At 40.8% G+C, this 20,690-nt stretch overlaps 1 protein-coding gene across 7 annotated transcripts in view; it reads right to left on the minus strand.

Annotated features, from left to right (window-relative positions):
- mbnl2 (muscleblind-like splicing regulator 2) overlaps positions 1–20,690 on the minus strand; it is a 120,016-nt gene that overhangs the window by 20,403 nt on the left and 78,923 nt on the right. For 3 of the 7 annotated variants that reach the window (XM_072476104.1, XM_072476105.1, XM_072476106.1), the window contains 4 exons: positions 16,156–16,419; positions 8,105–8,158; positions 7,293–7,443; positions 4,594–4,632 (listed from right to left, as the gene is read on the minus strand). In XM_072476104.1, coding sequence (XP_072332205.1) covers positions 4,594–4,632; positions 7,293–7,443; positions 8,105–8,158; positions 16,156–16,419 — 508 coding nt within the window. Of the gene's footprint in view, positions 1–3,376; positions 3,472–4,593; positions 4,633–7,292; positions 7,444–8,104; positions 8,159–16,155; positions 16,420–20,690 lie in introns of all 7 variants that reach the window. The other 4 variants (XM_072476107.1, XM_072476110.1, XM_072476109.1 and 1 more) reach the window with 4 other exon arrangements.

Raw genomic sequence — 20,690 nt, forward strand, 5'->3', positions numbered from 1 at the left:
CTAGCTCGGAAGGGGTGATAAACAAAGGACTAAAGTCAGTGGATTTCCTTTTTTAAAAATAAATTTAGAGTACCCAATTATTTTGTTTTCCAATTAAGATTCAATTTAGCGTGGCCAATCCACCTGACCTTAACATTTTTGGGTTGTGGGGGTGAATCCCACGCAGACACGGGGTGAATGTGCAAACTCCACACAGACAATGACGCGGGGCCAGGATCGAACCCGGGTCTTCAGTGCCGTAGGCAGCAGTGCTAACCACTGCACCACCGTGCCGCCCCTAAAGCCAGTGGATTTAACGCAGCTTTGAAACCTACTGTACAAGCCTCAAAGCTTCACCTTTTTGAAAATCTACATGGTGCACATGCAGCTTTGTGCAATTGAGCAACCAAAAATAAATCTAAATCATACCATCAACAATGATGGCAAGAATGGTTTTGAAGCAAAAATAAATATAAAAAAGGTCAAACTGCGATCTAGTAAGAGAAAATGATATATATGTTTTGATACCATGCACCATTTCCACTTTTCTTCCTGGTTCATGCAAGTAGGAAAGGTACAAAATTCCTCATTTAAGATTTAGTTTTTCCTTCTTCACTTAGCTATATGAAATCAAACACCTGTAACAGCATACGGACCGCTGTTTAGAATTAAGAATACTTTATCCATGTTTCATTTTAAACTTAAGAATATTTTTAAAGTTAAGTCAACATTCTGCAATATATTTCAGCTGTGATCAAAACTAGACTTTTCAACCCAGGACCACAGAAATATCAGGTCGCAGAAAGAGGCCATTCAGCCTAATGTGTCTGCACCGTCCAAAAACAGAGAAAAAATAGAAACTAGTCGCTCATTTTAATACCATGCTCCCGCACCTGGTCTGTAGCCTTGCAGTTTACAACACTCCAGATGTAGATCCAGGTACCTTTTAAATTAATTGAGAGTTTCAGCCTCGACCACCAGTTTGGTGACTGCCAGATGTCACCACCCTCTGGGGGGGGGGGGGGGGGGGGGGGGGAAGATATTTTCTCATGACCCCTCAAATCCTTCTACCAATCATCTTAAATCTATGCCACCTGGTAATTGACTCCTCAGCTAGGGGAAGCAAGTTCTATCTTGTCTACCCCAATTATTTTTTTTAAAAACCTAAATTAGGTCATCCCTTAGCCTCTGTTCCAAGAAAAACCACTCTCGACTATCCGATCTCTAATCATAACTGCAATTTTCAAGCCCAGGCAATGTTCTTGTGAATCTCCTCTGCTCTCTCTCCAGAGCAGCTGTGTCCTTCCTGTAATGTGGTGCCCAGAACTGTACACAAAACTCCAACGTGACCTAACCAGCGTTTTACATAGTTCCAGCATTACATCCCTGCTTTTGTCTTTGATGCCTTGTCCAATAAAGGAAAGCATTCAATAGGCTTTCTTCACCACCTGTCCTGCCATCTTCAAGGACCTGTGGACATGCATTCCAATGTCTCTTACTTCCTCAACCCCTCTCAATATCTTCCAGTTTATTGCGTATTCCCTTGCTTCGTTTGCCCTCCCCAAATGAATTACCTCACATTTTTCCAGGTTGAATTCCATTTGACCCTGTCTGCCCAATCAGCCAAGCCACTAATATTATCCTGGAGTAGACAGCTATCCTCTCCACTATCAACTATGTGGCCAGTTTTTGTGTCAACTGCAAACTACCCAATTGTGTCTCCCACATTTAAGTAAACCATCAAAATGTACCACAAACAGCAAGGGTGACAACACTGAACCCCGTGGAAACCGTTTGCTATTTGCAAAATCATCCATCGACCATTTTCCTTTGTTTCCTCACCAAGCCGATTTTGGGATCCAACCTGCCACCTTCCTCTGCATCCCATGAGATCTCAATTTTCTGACCAGTCTGCCATGCGGGATCTTGTAAAAAGCTTCACTGAAATCCATATAGACAATATGCAATATACTACTTCCATCAATCAATCCTCCTTGTTACTTCTGCAAAAAATTCTATTAAAGTTAGTAAGATACGATCTTCCCCCAACAGGCCCATGCTGACTATCCCTGATCAATCGTGCCCAAGTGTCAGCACTGAAGTCAGACTGAGCGGACTGCAGTTTTCTGGCCTATTCCTCGTACTTCTTTATTGATGCACATTAAAAGTTGGTAATAGCCAGGGCTGTCTGATAATATAAGCATTGAAGCACATGTATTTCTGAGAAAACAAATGTGTTTTTAAGGGTGGTGCAGTACAGGAAGAAAGTGCACACAAAACGGTACTGAGAGTATGTTTTTTCATAATGGTGCAGTAATTTTTAACAAAGGTCAAAGTCAAAGAAAAGCACCGAATTCCAAATTTTAACTGTATTAGCAAGACTTAATTGAAGCTAGAGCTACCAATTTTTATGGTCGTTATTTTATCTTTCTGTATATTCTGAAACATGTTGAGGTGTAGAAACAGGATAAAAATAGTTATAGAGACAACAGGAAGACTTCGGAGCGACTGCTGCAATGAGCATCAACAGACCCTAGAAATCAGCCATAGCTACCCTGCCTTCGACAGAGAAAGTGTGACCAATGTGGTGCTGAAATTCTTGCTGGCTGCTGATATCCAACAGGTTTGATGAAAGCAATCTTCCCCCTTCCCCTCGAAGAAGGGTCCACATAATACATTTCAACACTCCATTCAAAAGCCTATTTTAAGAGTCAATTAAAAAAAACATCCAACTGCAGCAGTGGACTTTAGGTACAGCTAGTTTACAACTTACACATTTCCGCCCATGAAGTAAACACTACTCCTGCTTCCATTGAATAACCAATTTCTCACATTTCTAAGATAAATTCTTGCAAAAAAACACAAGGTATTTGTACATACATCAATATAAAACAGCACTGACTCATTATGCCATTTTGATTTAGTTACAGAAATATGAAAAGTCACATTGAAAACGCAGTAGTTCAAAAAGAAAAAAAAACAACAAATTTTCTCTAAAATAGATGGCATGTTTCAGGAACAAAGGAACTTCTCCAGAGGGATTGAAATATTTTCCAATTTTTGTGTTCACATCAAAATATTTACTTAATAAATTATGTTTTGCTGCATGGCGCAACAACACTGCGACGTTGTTTTAATGAACTTTAACAAAATGTGATTAGTACAGCGAGGTTGAAATTAATGAAAAATAATGCAGCACAGAACACACAAAAAACATACTGTTGTCTGGGATAAACGACAACTCTAAACAAGCACCCGCTGCAACTATTTAATTTGATTTCCCCTGCAATCGGGTCATTCAGAATTTTGGCAAGGTTCAGAAACGAGCGCTCGTTTAGAGTTGTGGGGTGGGGGGCGGGGGGAGGGTTTATGAAAGAAAGCTGTAAAAGGAGCAAACCTGATTGGCTGTAGCTGCTGCGGCGAAGGGAACGCTTGTGGCAGGTGTTGTTGCTGCAGAGACAGTGGCGGGCGTAGCACTGTGCATCAAGGGTACTTTCAGGAAGGGAACCATGGAAGCAATGAACAGAAAGGTGCGGCACATGGCAACCGTGACCATGTGGGTTTGTTTTGTTTGGGCATGGCAGATATCACATAGCAGAAAGCCATCGTGGAGGGAGGAGGAGGTTACACCAGCGGGTGACATGCAATCATAATGCAAAGCAAGGAAGCATGGGAGAAAATTTAAAAAAAAAGAGAAAGGAAAAAGCTTATTACAATCACAATTAAAAAGGACCAATGCCAACATAATCAGTGTTTCCCAGAGAACATACAATAGGAAGCTAGGGGTTTGGGGAGAAAGTAACTACAAATATCCTTCAACTCTCCTCCCTTCTTTTGGTATTACTTTAACTTTTATGGACTTAAAACCCTTTGATAAAAGATGGGTCAAACAAAGTCAATGATGCCGGCGATAGGTTTTGTTGCTTTCAAATGTTCATTCGTAAGAGGTTTTTTAAAGACTGTACCTTCCTGAACTTCTCTGGGAGACTCCGATACATAATATATTAAGACTTGATTCTCTAACTTACTTTGAACAGGTTCAATGTTATCAAGTAAAACCAAGATGCTTAAAGAGGTATTTATATATAGAAGGATTTTACAACGGAACATTGGATTTCAGCTAATTTTACTATAGGTTTTCCATTTCCAACTATGGCCTCACAGGCTATAGATTATGGGTGCGGAATATACGCACCACATGGACTGCAAAAAACAAACAACATTTCTCAGTCAGTCTTTGTTCCAAAATGTCAGTCATAAATTCAAGACAACAGGTAAAAGCAAGCCACGATTTGATACAGCAAATTGTCACTCAAAACTGTAATTTATCACCTTTCCCTAATTCTTAACTATTGTATCAAAAATGCACACGGCGATTAAAATCTTAGTTCAAAACGGAGGTGTGAAACAAATTCTATCATGCTCTGCATTAAAATTAACTTCTTCAGTTTCAGATTAACCCAAGAAATAGCACTGAAGGTTTAATTCTCCATTTTGACGTATATATTTATTTTCACGCCAAATTAAAATGTTTAGGATGAACCAAAACAAAAGAAAAAGCTTCTCATTAAATATCATTACATTCAAGGTTAGGAAACAAAAGGTAAAACCTACCAACAGTTGTAGCTGGAGGAGTCATGCAAAACACCGATCCTGCAACCATGCAGTGGAACATTTAGAAAAGTGAATTTGGGAGGGGGGAAAAAAAGGTATCAAAAATGCATGGTTAGTGTTAGATCACAAAGCCAAGTCCTTGAAAAACAAATTTCCACATCTCCGTTAGTTTTTAAACACTGCTCGGTTCAGCTCAAAACTCAAAATGTTCCTCTTCCCACTTAGAAATTAATTTTTTAAAAATGAGGTACAATAATTTATTTTTACATCAAGCAGAGTTCTTCAGTAACATGCTCTTTTTTAAAACGAAATTGAAGTCCTTGTGATAACCCAGGGAACATACAGAACATTGATATCCGAGAGCAGAACATGTGGTGAAAGCACAATGAAAGCAGAGGTGAAACTAGGCTATTTTGAGTTTCAAGTCCTTTAAGACAGTCGCAAATATAAACAAAAGCTTGAGAGACTGCGCTAAAAGCAGAAAGCAGGGGCTGGTGATCTCATTCAGAGCATGGTTGATTGTACACTACTCTGAACTATGTTTGAGGATAAAGTCGCAAAACAGTTGTATCTCTTGAAATATTATAGGCTAATGGCACTGATAATTAGCCATAGTCAATGAAAGACCTACAAAGCTTGGGGAGCAGCACACCACATCAAGTGTGGAACGTGTCAGATTGATCTGTTGCTGTCGGCGTCACTCTGCACCACACTCTGGCCATCTGAGCTAACTGATGTACATGAATACTAAAATGTCTATTTTTAATATTATATGACAACATGTTTTATTAAATGAAGTCTGAAGAACAGATTCATAATAAAAAATTTCAGTAGATCTGGACTCTGCTCTGAGTTAGTACTTGTTTGCATAACGAACAAAGAGATTCATTTCCATGCAGTTTGATCCATCAGCAATATTATTTATTTTAAATTTAGACTAATTTGCTGTACAGTTTAAAAAGCGCACACCAAATATGATTAGCAATTCTGAATGAATCATATTCACTAAATTTGCAGCAATGATGTTGACAGTGAAACACTCTCCATCGATTTCCATGTCAACAAAGAACTAATTGCCATTTAATCAATGGATCAATATTTTTCAAGTATTTTTCTTTATGTTTATATCCCATTAATATTTCAATGGGTCAACTGCTGCAAGTAAAATACAATTGTTTTGCATTGCAGCTGGGTATTCAAGGCATTTCACATTAATTAAATCATTTTGTTGGCCTAGCTTGAGTGTACATTTTTGCATTTCCTCAAGAATAATAAAGGTTAGGAAAAGATTCAAACATTAAAGTGCAGATATTTTTGCTCCTGTGGTAGCATAGTTTACACAAAATATTTAAATTTATCACCGTGGATTTTCTTTCACCAATAAAGAATTTATCATGGCTTAGCAGAAGTGACTGATTATTTTTAGAGGGATTTAAAATCATAGACTAGAATCCCTACAGTGCAGGAGGCCATTCAGCCAATCGAGTCTGCACAGATCCTCTGATACAGTACGCTACTTCAGCGCACTCCCTCACCCTATCCCCATAACCCCACCTAACCTGCACAGCTTTGGACACTAAGGGGCAATTTAGCAAAGAACAATTCACCTAGCCTGCACAAATTTGGGCTGTGGGAGGAAACCGGAGCACCCGGAGGAAACCCACACAGACACGAGGAGAACGCGCAGACTCCACACAGGCAGTCACCCGAGGCCGGAATTGAACCCGGGTCCCTGGCGCTGTGAGGCAGCAGTGCTAACCACTGTGCCACCGTGCCGCCCCTGCGAAAAATGAAGAGCACTGAGGTAGGACTAAATTGGATAGTTGCTTCAAAGGGCTAGCAATGACATGATGGGCCAACTGGCTGTCTTCTGTGGGGTGGGATTCTAAATGCAGATTAGAATGAAAAAATAAAAACAGACACATCTGTTATTATTTAAATAGAGTTTGCTCAGACTATGACATTTGAATACTTTAATTGACGTTTAATACCAGAAGTGATAGTTAGGGAGGTTTATCAGTGGTGCTAACCAGTTACTAGCAACAAAGGCATTAGGCTTAAAAGCTGCACATCATCAGTACTATGCACAGAAAAACAAGAAGCTTTAAAGATGTCAAAATATAGCATATCTAAACACTACTAAACAATCCTTTGATGTTAAGTATTACTGGTTAACATGGTGTGATCTATTAAATCAAATATGCAGGTATTTTGCAAGTACTGATCTCATTAAAATTATTTGTTTTTAAAACTGCTTCAGGTACGTCTATCATCACAAATGTAATATTTACAGAAATTCTTTTTGATGAAAAATACAGTGAAGCTGTCCCTAAAGACCGGTGCATAGAAATACAACCTGCCACCAAGTGATTTAATGTAATTTCAAACAAATGAATGATTCACATAATTTGAACTGGGTTCAATGGAAACATTCAAAGGAAGGGCAGGTATTAAAGTACATCAAAGGTGCTTTATGTTGAGGCTTGCCCTATCGGAATAAATTAAGCACAGTATTTAAAGCCATTTTTACCCTCATGTAACATGCAGTTGCAAGTGCTAGCACGAAGCAAAGTTAAGGCGTACCAATCAGAAATACATTTTTGAACATTTAACTCATGCGGTAATGGCGATATTATTTTATACGATCAAGTCAACAGTGCAGTGTTATAATACTCTCAGTAAGGGGGAATGGAACGTACCTGTTGGAAAAAATGTTGGCTGCTGCATTTGTGCATTGGCTAGCGCCTGTTGGTAGTGCAAAACACTAGGATTAAAGATTGTGCTGGTGCCATTGCTTTTTTCAAGGGCTGGTCTCTTTGGTAAGTGGTGAAGGACACCAGGTGGGAAGGCCTGTGAACGAGGGATTTAGTAAGACAAGTGTGATATACAGAGAAGGCAATATGAAATTCCTGTCATGCACCGAAAGTATTGTATTAGTTAAAGTAGTACGGAAAACACTTTTGTCTGACGACAAGTTTACTGCAAAAAGGTACAAATGTAGTTTTTTTTAAAAAAAATACAAGCAATGCTGCGAGACTCGACATTATTACATTGCAGAACACCTGGCTGCATTATTTTAAAGGAAATTGGTCCTTAACCAAAAAAATGAACATTTAATGAAAATACTCACTATATTGGAATTTGGAAATGCAATTAAACAATTTAATTGGAGCAGATTGGTACAAAATCCGCACATCATAATGCTATCAAAACACATATTAATTATCATGAATTTAAACTATATGTACACTCAATAGTGTGCAGTGAAGGCTATTTGCTGCTATACCTGAAATGCAAAGAAGCAAATATCTGACATTCCAAAAAAAAAAACTTTACATTCAAAATTGCGGCTTTTTAAATGACATTTAGTTAGTATGAACATAATATCCTTTCAACAAACATCTAATTAGAAGCATTTATAATAAAATTAAAAATAAAATCTATTAAGTTATCATACTATTTTACTATCACGACAGTGCATGCAAAGCAAGAAGGTGAAAGGTCAAAGTACCAGGTCAAAGGTTGCCTCGAGGGGTCGTTTCACAGATTTGGCAGCCGACTGAGTCTTAAATAGCAGGCAGCGAGCATATGATGGCAATGGACCAATGGGGTTCAAGCGTATTAACATACAGGTAAACAGCAAGCAGAAGTGCATCATGGGAACAGCAGTACATTGCAGGTAGGTGAGGAGAAAAAAAACAAAAAAAAAAACCCTGAATGCAGTATACAACATACATCACAGAGCATGCATAAAATGAGTTGTCAAAAGGTTGCAGTTACAAATACGGAATTAGTACTGTACAGCAAAATAAGCATTTACTGTACCTTTGTTAAAAACATAAAAGAGAGCAACACAAATATCCTTTAATTATTTCTAATATGCAAAATGTGTGCGCGCAATAATCATACAAGATTATATTGGACCAGGCTTATGTGAAATATGAAAGTACACAAAGATGGCTAGATTCTGCATTGCTCATTTGTAAGTACCTTTAGGTGGCAGTTAAACATTAAAAGCTACTCCTCTCCGACCCAGAAAACCAAATCGCCCCACAATTCTTGGGAGGTTATCCGCATAACCATGCTTGCAATTAAAGTAACTATCATAAATTTAGTTTTTGAAAATTAAATCGCTGGTGGGGATTCCCAAAGGCTTATCAAGCCGGCGGGACTGCCCTGGAATGATCCAGAAATAACATTTACTCTCCCTCAGACATTCCCGTGAGAAAAATCACAAGAGGCATTCTGTTCTTTCACTCGACCCCGGTCAGATTCTCAGCTGGGCTGCAATGTGACCCCGGCTCACATGCATTTTAGCAAAATCACGTGAATGGTACAATGGCTTCTGGTACACAAGAGCATTGACGGCATTGTAGCTGCCACTTTTGGCTAACTGGCATGAGAATGACAATTTGACATGTTGGGAAGCCAATGCCAGGCCTGTGATGAAGCCTTCCGGAATACAGTACAACCAGGTTTGCAATCTCGTATCGGAGAGTTACTGGATGTTAGAATCATAGAATTTAGAGTGCAGGAGACCATTCGGCCTATCAAGTCTGTACCAACCCTTGTAAAGAGCACACTACTTAAGCCCACACCTCCACCCTATCCCCGTAACCCAACCTAACCTTTTTGGACACTAAGGGCAATTTAGCATGGCCAATCCACCGAACCTGCAGACACGGGGAGACTCCACACAGACAGTGACCCAAGCCTGGAATCGAACCCGGGTCCTTGACGCTTTGAAGCAACAGTGCTAAGCACAACTGCGGGTAGCGGGAGAAAACTGAAGGGAGATCGCCTGATCTGCGGCCCCTCACCGTGACTGAGCAGAGGGCCCTGGACGTGGTCGGCAGACACGGGGAGAATGTGCAGACTCTGCACAGACAGTGACTCAAGCCGGGGATCAAACCTGGGACCCTGGAGCTGTGAAGCAACGGTGCTAACCACTATGCCGCCCCGCAGAACACGGCTTAGCTGGGTTGACAACATGGCTTTGAATCCACATTGGACGGATGGTTTATGAAACTATCACCTTCTTACCGGCTGCAAGAGCTCCATGCAAAATGATCAAACTAAATCCTTGGACCGTGCGAGTCCAGAGCAATTAATAAAAGACTGCACATAATTTTGCAACTAAATTGGCAAGTTTTAACACAAGCCAAAAAAAAACCCACTAATACAAAAAGCAAATTTCACACTTGCACAGCAGGGATGTTCATTTAATGCTGAAATTAAAGGGTTGCTAGGCTGGGAAACTTTTATCTGCAACTGTTTACACTAAATTTGTATGGTAGCATTCACTTCCCACACAGAAGTGAAGAAACATTCTGTCCCTAGCACCTCCAAATCTCACCTTTGATGCTCACAAGACCGTGATTAATAAAGCCAGAGTTATATTCATGTTGACATCAGACTGCATGCAATGACCTCAGCTACTGTCATAGCAAAAAAATGCATTTGAACTGCATTTCAATTCGTGATCAGACTGTCGGTACGCAAATTGAACAAGCTAAACCTTCGCCTTCTATCCTAGGTGCGGTGCAATTGAAGAGAGATGCACAATTAAAGCACGCTACCCAACGACCCAAAACTTCTGCTGAAATTAAGCTGGATGATTTGTGGGGGGACTGGCAATGAAGTTCCGAAAACATATAACGCAGATAAAACAGATTTCACATTACATCCCAAATCATATTTTCCCTATTTTTGTGGGGAGAAAACAGCCACCTGGTTAACCTATTTCTTTCCCACAGCATTGCAAGATTCTGGCATATTAGCTTCTTCTTCCTTTACTTAATTTAGATACACACTAAATGACACTAATCAGTACAATAACACTAATAGGTCAGTTACTTAATTTTAAGGCAATCATTGACCACAGATGTGCCAAAATGCTGATCATTTTGAGCAGATCATTACAGTGCTGTTTTTATGTCACTGCTTCATATAGCTGTCTTGTAGAGAAAGGCCCTTTCCATCTTAACCTAAGCAGCTGGACAGAGAAGCAGAATGAGCTCCTGTCAGATCACAGAATCCCTACAGTGCAGAAGGCGGCCAACTGGCCCATCGAGTCTGCACTGACCCTCTGAAAGAGCACCCTGCTTGGCCCACTCCCCTGCCTTATCCCTGTAACCCCCAACAAAGGAGCAATTTAGCAAGGCCAATCCACTGCACATTTTCGGACTGTGGACGAAACTGGAGCACCCGGAGGAAACCCACATAGACAAGGGGAGAATGTGCAAACTCCACACAGACACCCAAGGCCAGAATTGAAGGCAGGCCTCCATGAACTACCATAGTAGGGCCTTGAGCCTGCACCATTGGCATCATTCTGCATCACACTTTAGCCACTCAGCCAACTGAGTTAACTTACCCCCATAGGTTGCATTCAACACCAGCATTAAGTCAGAGAAAATTATTCATCAATAATAACCTATTTTTTTAAAAAATTAATCCCACTAATTATTTTGCTACATATATGTATCTTGAATTTATCTCTTTACTTGGACAAATATTCACCTTTATTATGACTGGCATGCCACATGTCTCTGAAATAAAAAATTAAACTCTGTTGAAACCGGTCTTGATACATGTGCTTTGCTCGAGCCAGGTGGCTAGTTTGCGAGAAGACAGATTATCCATCTGGTGGAGTCCTCGCTTCATCTTCTACACAGAGTATAACCTAGATTGATGGGCTCTCGGAAGCCACTTGCAGAGTACGCAGCTGGAAATGCCTTCACGTTGGCTGTTGAGAAGCAGTACTTCAGGACATCACTGACTCCTACAATGCAAATAACTCCAGAATTTGCATAACTGTCTCAGCCCTGTTGCCAGCCCGAGCTAATCTTTAACGAACTGCAAATCGTGACCAACCCACTTAACCCCCCTGTCTCAACATTGTACGCCTACAGGGACTGATGGCTTGTGTAGGTTTCTGGCCAAGGAATGAGGATGACAGCACCCGACGGGTAATCGCCTTTTCTCATTTCAATCGTCCACGTGCACTGTAGGAACACAGCAAGTAGAGGAAAGACACCGGCACAAAAACGACAACATCAGCTGTCAGGACTACTCTGCCAAAAGCATCATATGTCCCAGTTAAATCTCAAAAATATTTAGCAAATGTGTGTTGATAGTTGCACTATTTGGAGATCTGGATGGAACAATCAGAATAGTTTTAAAATTTTTTCATGGGATGTGGGCATCGCAGGCTGAGCCGGCATTTGTTGCCCATCCCGAATTGCCCCTTGAACTGACTGGCTGGCTAGGCCATTTCAGAAGAGTCAACCACATTGCTGTGGGGTCCAAAGTCACATGTAGGCCAGGCCAGGTAAAGATGGCAGATTTCCTTCCCTGAAGGCCATTAGTGAACCAGATGGATTTTTACAACAACCGATGAAAGCAACCTGCCTTCAATTCCAGATTTCATTAATTGAGTTTAAATTCTGCCAGCTACTGTGGTGGGATTTGAACCCGTGTCCCCAAAGCACTGGTCTGGGCCACTATTACTAGTCTAGTCACACTACCATACTAGTGAGACAATAACATGGGGTCTGGAGGGAGGTGGGAGCACGTGAAGACATGATGAACATGGTGGAAAATCATTTCAGTTTTGACTTCTGTAGCAGTAAGGGGGATAATGGGGCAATTTCTTAACCTGAATAAAGCTTGAGAAGTGGCTTGTCAAATGCCAAACGAGTCTTGTTTCAGCCATATTTAACAGCAACACAATTTTCCATTCCAGAAAATTAAATTCCCATGTTTGAAAAGATTCAAAACACTGAACTGTACAAAAAAAAATTACCATCCCATTTGAGAGCCAGTGAGGGGTGAGTTGGGCACAAATGAGAGATGACCGAATGATAACAAGAAGCCATAAAACCCAGAATGTGAACTCAAGTGGAAACATGATTTAAACCAGCGTTGAAGAAAGGTTGGAAATAAATTCCAAACGTTCAGTGTCACGTGAAACTGGACTCACATTTATGTGGTCGTCTTTATGAGCAAGAAGACGTCCCGTGTGTTTTGGAACAAGAAATAAAAAGATACTGTGAACCAGGAGCATCTGGCAATGCAGGAGGCTGGAATGGAACACAGAAGGTCCGTGAGTCAAACAATTGATTAGGAGCTAGATGAAGAATTTGAGAGGGCAGCACTGGAGACGTTGAACAAGCCATCAGGAGCAAAGCAAGGGATGGGTCAGAAACTGTCGTCTGGAGTTAGACAAATGAAAGGCTTGCACGGGAGAAAATTATTCAGGTAAGTTGGAGGCAAGGCCATCAAGAGACTTAAAAACATTTTGATCTTGGCACGGTGAGGCAAGGGGAGCCAATGGAGTGTGGAGAGTACAGGGTTGATGGAAGTGTAGGTGAACAATTTAATCAGTTGAAGCTGGGAGGCCAGCAAAGGGGGGGGGGTGCATTAGTGAGAGATATCAAAACACAACTAGGACTCAGGATTCATCAGGACATCAATTGTCACAGGGGCGAGTAGAGAATTGGTGACAGGATTAAACCGTTTTGGCAGAAGGGAGAGGCTGAGCATAGGGCCAAATTGAACACATCAAGATTCCACACTTCCTGCCACAGCTGTGACGACAGCTCGGGTGCAGTTAGACCATAAGACACAGAAGTAGGCCATTTGGCCCATCGAGTCTGCTCCGCCATTCAATTAGATCATGGCTGATCTGATATAATCCTCAACTCCACTTTCCCACCTACCTTATCCCCATAACCCTTGATTCCCTTACCGATTAAAAATCGGTCAATCTCAGCCTTGAACATACTTAATGACCCAGACTCTACAGCTCTCTGCAACATAGAATTCTACAAATTTGCTTCTCTCGGAGAAGAAATTCTTCCTAATTTCTGTCTTAAATAGGCTACCCCTTACTCCAGAGATTATGCCCTCTGGTCCTAAACTCTTCCACAAGGGGAAACAACCGCTCAGCATCGACCCTTTCAAGCCCCCCGAGAATCTGATATGTGTCAAGAAGGTCGCCTCTCAATCTTCTAAACTCCAATGAGTACAAGCCCACAAACTCAATACCCAGGATCACCAGAGTGAACCTTCTCTGAACTGCCTCCAATATCAGCATATTTTTCCTTAGGCAAGTTTATTCCAGCTAATGAAATCAAAGCCAAAATACAGGAGTAGCTGACTTTGTGATTATACTGTACACCAGGATGAGATGAAGCATTAGGAGCACCTTTGCTTCTTTACATCTTTCTCAACAGGATAAATCAGTGAATAACTGAAAGTCAGGAGTTCGCAATGAAAATTACGGTGAGCGCACCCATCAACCTCGAGTGGCGAGACTGCTTGCAAAGTAAATTAGATTTACTTCTGGAATTCTGGCTTGGGCGTCTCCGTCATGCTCTTTGGTGGCTTATTTATGCTTCACTTGGACCCTCACAGGAACAGAAGTGCAAATCAGGCCATTTCTCTCCCCAAACTGCTAGTGAAAGACTGTTGAACATTAGAGGAAAGATTTTGCTGGGTGACACGATGACAGATCTTGGTGCTTTCAGCAACATGGGAATAAAAGTCCACTTTCAGTGCTGCCAATCTAGAAGGTCACAATGACATTTTCATGTGGGTATTCAGCATGCGATTTTCCCAGAATTATATAAAATTTGGCTACAGTGTACAGCTCAGGCAGAAATAATAAGTCACACCCCATAGTAATGGCATTCTTATACCCTTGGTGCCAAGAGCACCAGTGGAGTACATTTACAGTATATAACTGTTGTCTAAATAAATGCTTCTGTATGGACATTGAGGCCAATACATTTAAATTTGGGATTATTGATACCTGAAGATGTTTTACAAGGCATTACCCCCACGTTTAGTACATTTTAACACTGTGTTAAACCCACAAATCCATTTGCAACTGGAAAACCACAGTAACACATTGTTCCAAATTTGTTATCTAGATTAACAGGCCCAAGTAATAGCAATTATGCAAATATTAGTGATGCATTCTGCATCAAAAACCTACACAGCTAATAATTTAGCAGTTAGGGAAATGCTGTTCATTATAGATGGCCCAGTAATGATAAGTAGCTCGGCCATTCGATCATTTTCAGGCAACAGGACATCATCTGAAAACCACATTTTAATGGGGTGAAAACTTTTCATCAGAAGCAAAAAAAAATCTGGGATCACCGATGACAACCATTTAAAAAATAAATGCAAGGCTGAGCATGTGAAGGGTAGTGTGGGGAGGGGGAGAGAGAGGAGGTGGTGGCAAAGGAGCCAACTGTAATGAATCAGCATAATTCAAACACGTAGATTCAAACTCCATAAATAATGGAGTAAACCATCATCTTAGAATATTTTAGCCAATGTCTCATTTTGAAAAGGCAATACTTCTGAGACATTAGAGCTCTAAATTGATTTGGGCTATTCCTACTGTACGTCCCCATCATTTTAAATGGAGTAATATTGCACCCTCAGTGATTTAATTATCTAGAGACTACACAAGTGTTTAAACCGTTCCTGCTCAAGCCAAAAACCAAAGACTTTTAACATTCAGACAGTGTAACACACATAGTTATCATTTCCAATACCAAAGTCATTCAATTTCCACTTCATTATATGGATTTTAAAATGATCGGAAAAAAATCAGGCAACATTTGTTTTGCCTTTTAGGAAGCCGAATCTTTTAACATTGTGTTAAAATTCATTGTTTGTTCCCATCTTGGTCACATTACAGCCAGAAGTAGATTCTAACTTTATCTACGTGCACTGCTAACAGCAGATAAACTGCTCAGAGAAATAAAAATGCATATGCTGCAACAAAACAGAATTTATTAGCAGAAACTGTAACTTCAAACCTGAAACAAAGCAGAAAAGAGGACCTTTAGGCATTGTGGAAAACACATTTTTCTTTATTACTCTAAGCCATAGTGCAACTAAACAAAATCACAGTCCCAATGATGGTATTGTTTCAAATTTCAATATCTTAAAAAAAAAATCTAATTTGTGTTTGACTATTGGTTGCCATAACAAATCTGCATCAGAATCCAGCCATACAATGGTAGATACAATTTCAGAAAATGCTGGCTTATTTAAATAGAATTCGATATTGGCTTGATTGAATTACCATGTTACTGCTTTATAGTTAACTGTGCCAAATAATCCTGCTTAAAGAAGCAGCTGCAAATGAACAGTTCTGATCATTGCCAGTTTAACACCAACAAGATTTATCACCCAACAGATTCCACGCAACAATTAATTGCTCTTCCCATCCAGTTGCTTAATTTCTCATGAAAACCATAATTACTTTCTCCTCTACACTGCAAGGATAGAAATTCTTAAAAGCACCTCGATATGGCGCTGGTGGTGCTCAGAATGGTAAACACCAACATGCTGTTTATAAATTCTCATATTTCTCACCCTCCGCTACAATCTCTACACACAAGAATACTACTCGGACAATTGCATCAGCTGCAGACCATCAATGGGTGACTTTTATCTAAACCGCAATCTGACTTAGCCTTATGTGTTGCACAATAAGTTGATTTGTGGTTTTTGTTGTCCCATTAAATAACTTACCATTGCTGTTGCTGCTGCAGCAGCTGCCTGAGCTACTGCCACAGCCTGGTTGGCCTGGTGCTGCGCTGCCTTTATTTTGGCCTGTAGGTGAGCAGGAGGGTGGAAGTATTTGCACTTCTCTCTGGAGCATCGACCTTTGATATAATCCATACAGACAGTCACAGTGTTGTCGTTGGTGTCCACCATTGTGCTGTCGGCGGGGTGAGCAAAACGGCAGTCGGTCTCACCCCGTGAGCAGTTCCCTCGCTGAAACTCCCTGCATACCTACCAAAAGAGGAGACAAGTGTCGTGCTTAGATTTGGTGAAGCAGTTTAACTTGTAACCATCCTACAGTTAAAGCCGAAGTTAAACGCCAAGCTAAAATTTAGTCCGGAACAAATGAGTAAAATTCTAATTTGGTATTTGAGAAAATTTTGACTTGTTAACATTATTGTCTCGAAGTATACATTGCTGATTGTAACAACCACACAAAACCTAGGGAGATCTTCTATTACTGGGGCAAAATTAAAACGCTAACTTAATTAATTTTGCATTTGAAGATGGCAATTGCACGATATGCAAGTACATTTAAGCATGATCAGCATTTGATTTGCTCATCTCTGCATTCAGATAATCTTACTGCGCTCCAAGAACATTCTAAACTTGGTTTTATTTCATTGGACCAGAAGACAACGGGCTTTACCACAAAACAAAAATGAAAATCGGTAATAGAAATTGTAGAAATGGTGAAGCCAGTTGTCCTCCTCAAAAGGGCTCATACTTTCAAACATCAGTCACTTCAAAGAGGCGGGCGGTGGGAAGGCTGTCGATTTCGGCCCCGGGTCACTGGCTGTGTGGAGTTTGCATCCACACCCTGCGTCTGCATGGGTCTCACCCCCATAACCCAAAAGGTGTGTAGTATAGGTGGATTGGCCATGCTAAATTGTCCTTTCACTGGAATAACATTTTTACAAAAAGGGAAGCTCTGGCTGACAATGATTATTTGTTTGGGTTGAATGGTTACAATTGTAGAAACGGTTTCAAAAGCACGTCGAAAAATAAATGTAAAATGTTTTTAGGTTTTTTTTGTCCATCATGTATAGAAATTGTTTACCAAGTTAACTGCTTATCGAATTGATCAAAATGTTTCTAAATTAATCAAAGATAAGGAAATCAAATTACATTCAGTTGAACGCATGTTTCTAAGCTCCCAATGGTTCAGTAAATATTATATTTCTGAGTCATATAAGCCAGGGAGGCTTCAGATTTGTTTCTTGACCTGTGCCAAAGATTGCTGCTCTCAGATGGGACTGGCAGTGAGCAGATACAAGTCACCACTGTATTCCTGGAGCCAAACAAATAATAATCAGCCAGAATTTCCCACCCTCGGCCTCGATGAAGTAACTGCCGTTGCAAAGTACACGTTTGTTTGGCGAGGACAAACTGGCTTTGACAACAGTGCACTCACCATCCTCACGGTCAGATTGCCAGCTGAGATTTGCTGCTCCAACATTAAAAATTAACTGACAGATACTGCGGGGCCTTCTGCATCCCTGATACCATTTGAGCAGAGGCAGCTATCATTCAGTCAACTGAGTCAGTTCCTACTCTCGGAAACAGTGGCAGTGAAATTAACCCCATTCTCCTGTCCCTTTCTGGATACCCACTAAAATGTTTTGTTGTCAAATATCTCATTCCTTTCGAAAAGTTATTGATTCAGCTTCCACCAAAGCGCCCTGCAGAACTTTCCATGTCTTAATGATCCGGGCCGGAAAAAAAAAAATCAGCTTCATTCATCTGTCCTCCAGTTACTCAGTCACCGACTAATGGAAATTCCTTTTCACATTTACTTAATCAAATTCAATTATAATTTTGAAGAGCTCTATTAGAACTTCTCTTAACCATTTTTTCCCCGTTAAGCTATAGTTTCCCTCATCCTTGACAAACTAGTAAATCGCCTCTGCATCCTGTCCACGACCTTGAAATCTTCTGCAAAAGTAGGCTTGTCCATACCTGCGCCTAATTTTCTAACTGTGGCATAACCTTTTAGCCTGTATTCTCTTAGCCACATATTTTTAAAACTTAGGATCTTTTTTCCAAACACTGAGCTCAGAGAACTTATTTTCCTACTTTGAAAGATTTATCTGGTTAAACTTCGAGAGTCACAGCTTCTCGATTCCTTTTAATGTCTTACCACATGCATCCTTTCATCTTACTTTTCTCCTGAAATATTAACTCATTTCTCTGCATTAACCTACATCAGATAACCATCTATCTAACTTACCAACCGGAAATCACTCACTGCTCTCTTCATAGTTAATCACCCTCCCTATTTGTGCATTGCCCGCAAGTATTTGATATTGTATATAATCCAAATCACTGGAAACACGGCCGTTAAAATCCTCCAGTCCAAAATGCATCAAATCACCACTATTCTGTTTTGGGATTATTTATATATTTTTTTCAATTAAGGGGCAATTCACCTACCCTGTACATCATCTTGATTTTTGTGGGTGAGACTCACGCAGACATGGGGAGAATCTCCACACGGACAGTGAGCTGTGGCCGGGATCGAACCCAGGTCCTCGGCGCCGTGAGGCAGCGGTGCTAACCACTGTGCCACCGTGCTGCCCCTGTTTTGGGATTCTTTAATCAACTTCCATTCTAAATACCCTCTTCACATGAGGTAGCATCTTACGTGGACATTCTTCAATTTCGTGCATGATGTAGTCTATGTACTTAGTGGTCCATAAAGTCAATTCTTTGACACAAGTTGGAATGTCAGTCATGTGTCACTTTACATTAATTATTGTTGTATGAAATTTTTTAAAAATCTGCATCTCCTGGTTTTTTGAACCACATTTGAGACCATAAATGCTGTTCAAGGCTATGTTCCATCTGACCTATGTGCACCTGGTCATTGCAATTCCTGACCTTTCCACCGTTGGTCTCCTGAACCAAGCCAACCAAGTTCCCAACAGCCTAGGATTTGTGGCAGCGACAACGGCAAAACTGTCAGCATTTGCCGTCATTGGTTCTCAGAGAGCAACAGCAGCTTCAGGAGTTCACACATGCACGCAGCTGAATGTGAAACTCCAAAGATTGTGGTCAGTGATTCTATGCTCCTCAACAGTGTGAAGTACCCCAGACAGGATTTGGAAATCACTGAACCCTTCCTACAATTAGTGTCACTGCAAAATCCGTAAAATTACACCTTGTTGAATGAGGTGTTGATCAGCTTTTAATGTCCAAGTTCATAATTAACGTCTGAAAATCCATTTTGGCCCTCGAACCTAATTTTATATTTGTGCAATGTCAAAATTCATTAGGATTAAAATATACTCCACTTAATTTTAATATACAAGTCATTATATTTCAGCTTCTGCCATAACAATTTACTTTGCTCTCTGTAAGATTGAATTGAAAGTGAAAGATAATTTGCACATTTTACTTGTTGGTTTACTTGTGAGAATACTTCAATATGACCAGCTGTTTACCCTGTTTGCTGATGTCAATGCCATTGGACATGTAGAGACCCCTTTGACTTGGCGCCAGATTCAAACTATCAGTAAAAGGGAAATCCGTGTCATGTGGATTGCTGGATCTTTGCGGTCAACTTTCTTCAAGATCAGTGGCAAGAGATGTCACTTCACAGTTGACAGAAAAATCCAGCCCACAAACAGTTCCCATCCTTCGCCTGGGTGCTCGTCACTTCGCTGATTCAAACATCCAATTCACCAACGTCTGATTAGTAAGTTTGCAGACGACACAAAGGTTGGTGGAATTGCAGATAGCGATGAGGACTGTCAGAGGATACAGCAGGATTTAGATTGTTTGGAGACTTGGGCGGAGAGATGGCAGATGGAGTTTAATCCGGACAAATGTGAGGTAATGCATTTTGGAAGGTCTAATGCAGGTAGGGAATATACAGTGAATGGTAGAACCCTCAAGACTATTGAAAGTCAGAGAGATCGAGGAGTACAGGTCCACAGGTCACTGAAAGGGGCAACACAGGTGGAGAAGGTAGTCAAGAAGGCATACGGCATGCTTGCCTTCATTGGCCAGGGCATTGAGTATAAGAATTGGCAAGTCATGTTGCAGCTGTATAGAACCTTAGTTAGGCTACACTTGGAGTATGGTGTTCAATTCTGGTCGCCACATTACCAGAAAGATGTGGAGGCTTTAGAGAGGGTGCAGAAGAGATTTACCAGAATGTTGCCTGGTATGGAGGGCATTAGCTATGAGGAGTGGTTGAATAAACTCGGTTTGTTCTCACTGGAACAAAGGAGGTTGAGGGGCAACCTGATAGAGGTCTACAAAATTATGAGGGGCATAGACAGAGTGGATAGTCAGAGGCTTTTCCCCGAGGTAGAGGGGTCAATTACTAGGGGGCATAGGTTTAAGGTGAGAGGGGCAAGGTTTAGAGTAGATGTACGAGGCAAGTTTTTTACGCAGAGGGTAGTGGGTGCCTGGAACTCGCTACCGGAGGTGGTGGTGGAAGCAGGGACGATAGTGACATTTAAGGGGCATCTTGACAAATACATGAATAGGATGGG

The sequence above is a fragment of the Scyliorhinus torazame genome, chromosome 15, assembly GCF_047496885.1.
Source record: "Scyliorhinus torazame isolate Kashiwa2021f chromosome 15, sScyTor2.1, whole genome shotgun sequence".
NCBI classification, from domain to species: Eukaryota; Metazoa; Chordata; class Chondrichthyes; order Carcharhiniformes; family Scyliorhinidae; genus Scyliorhinus; species Scyliorhinus torazame.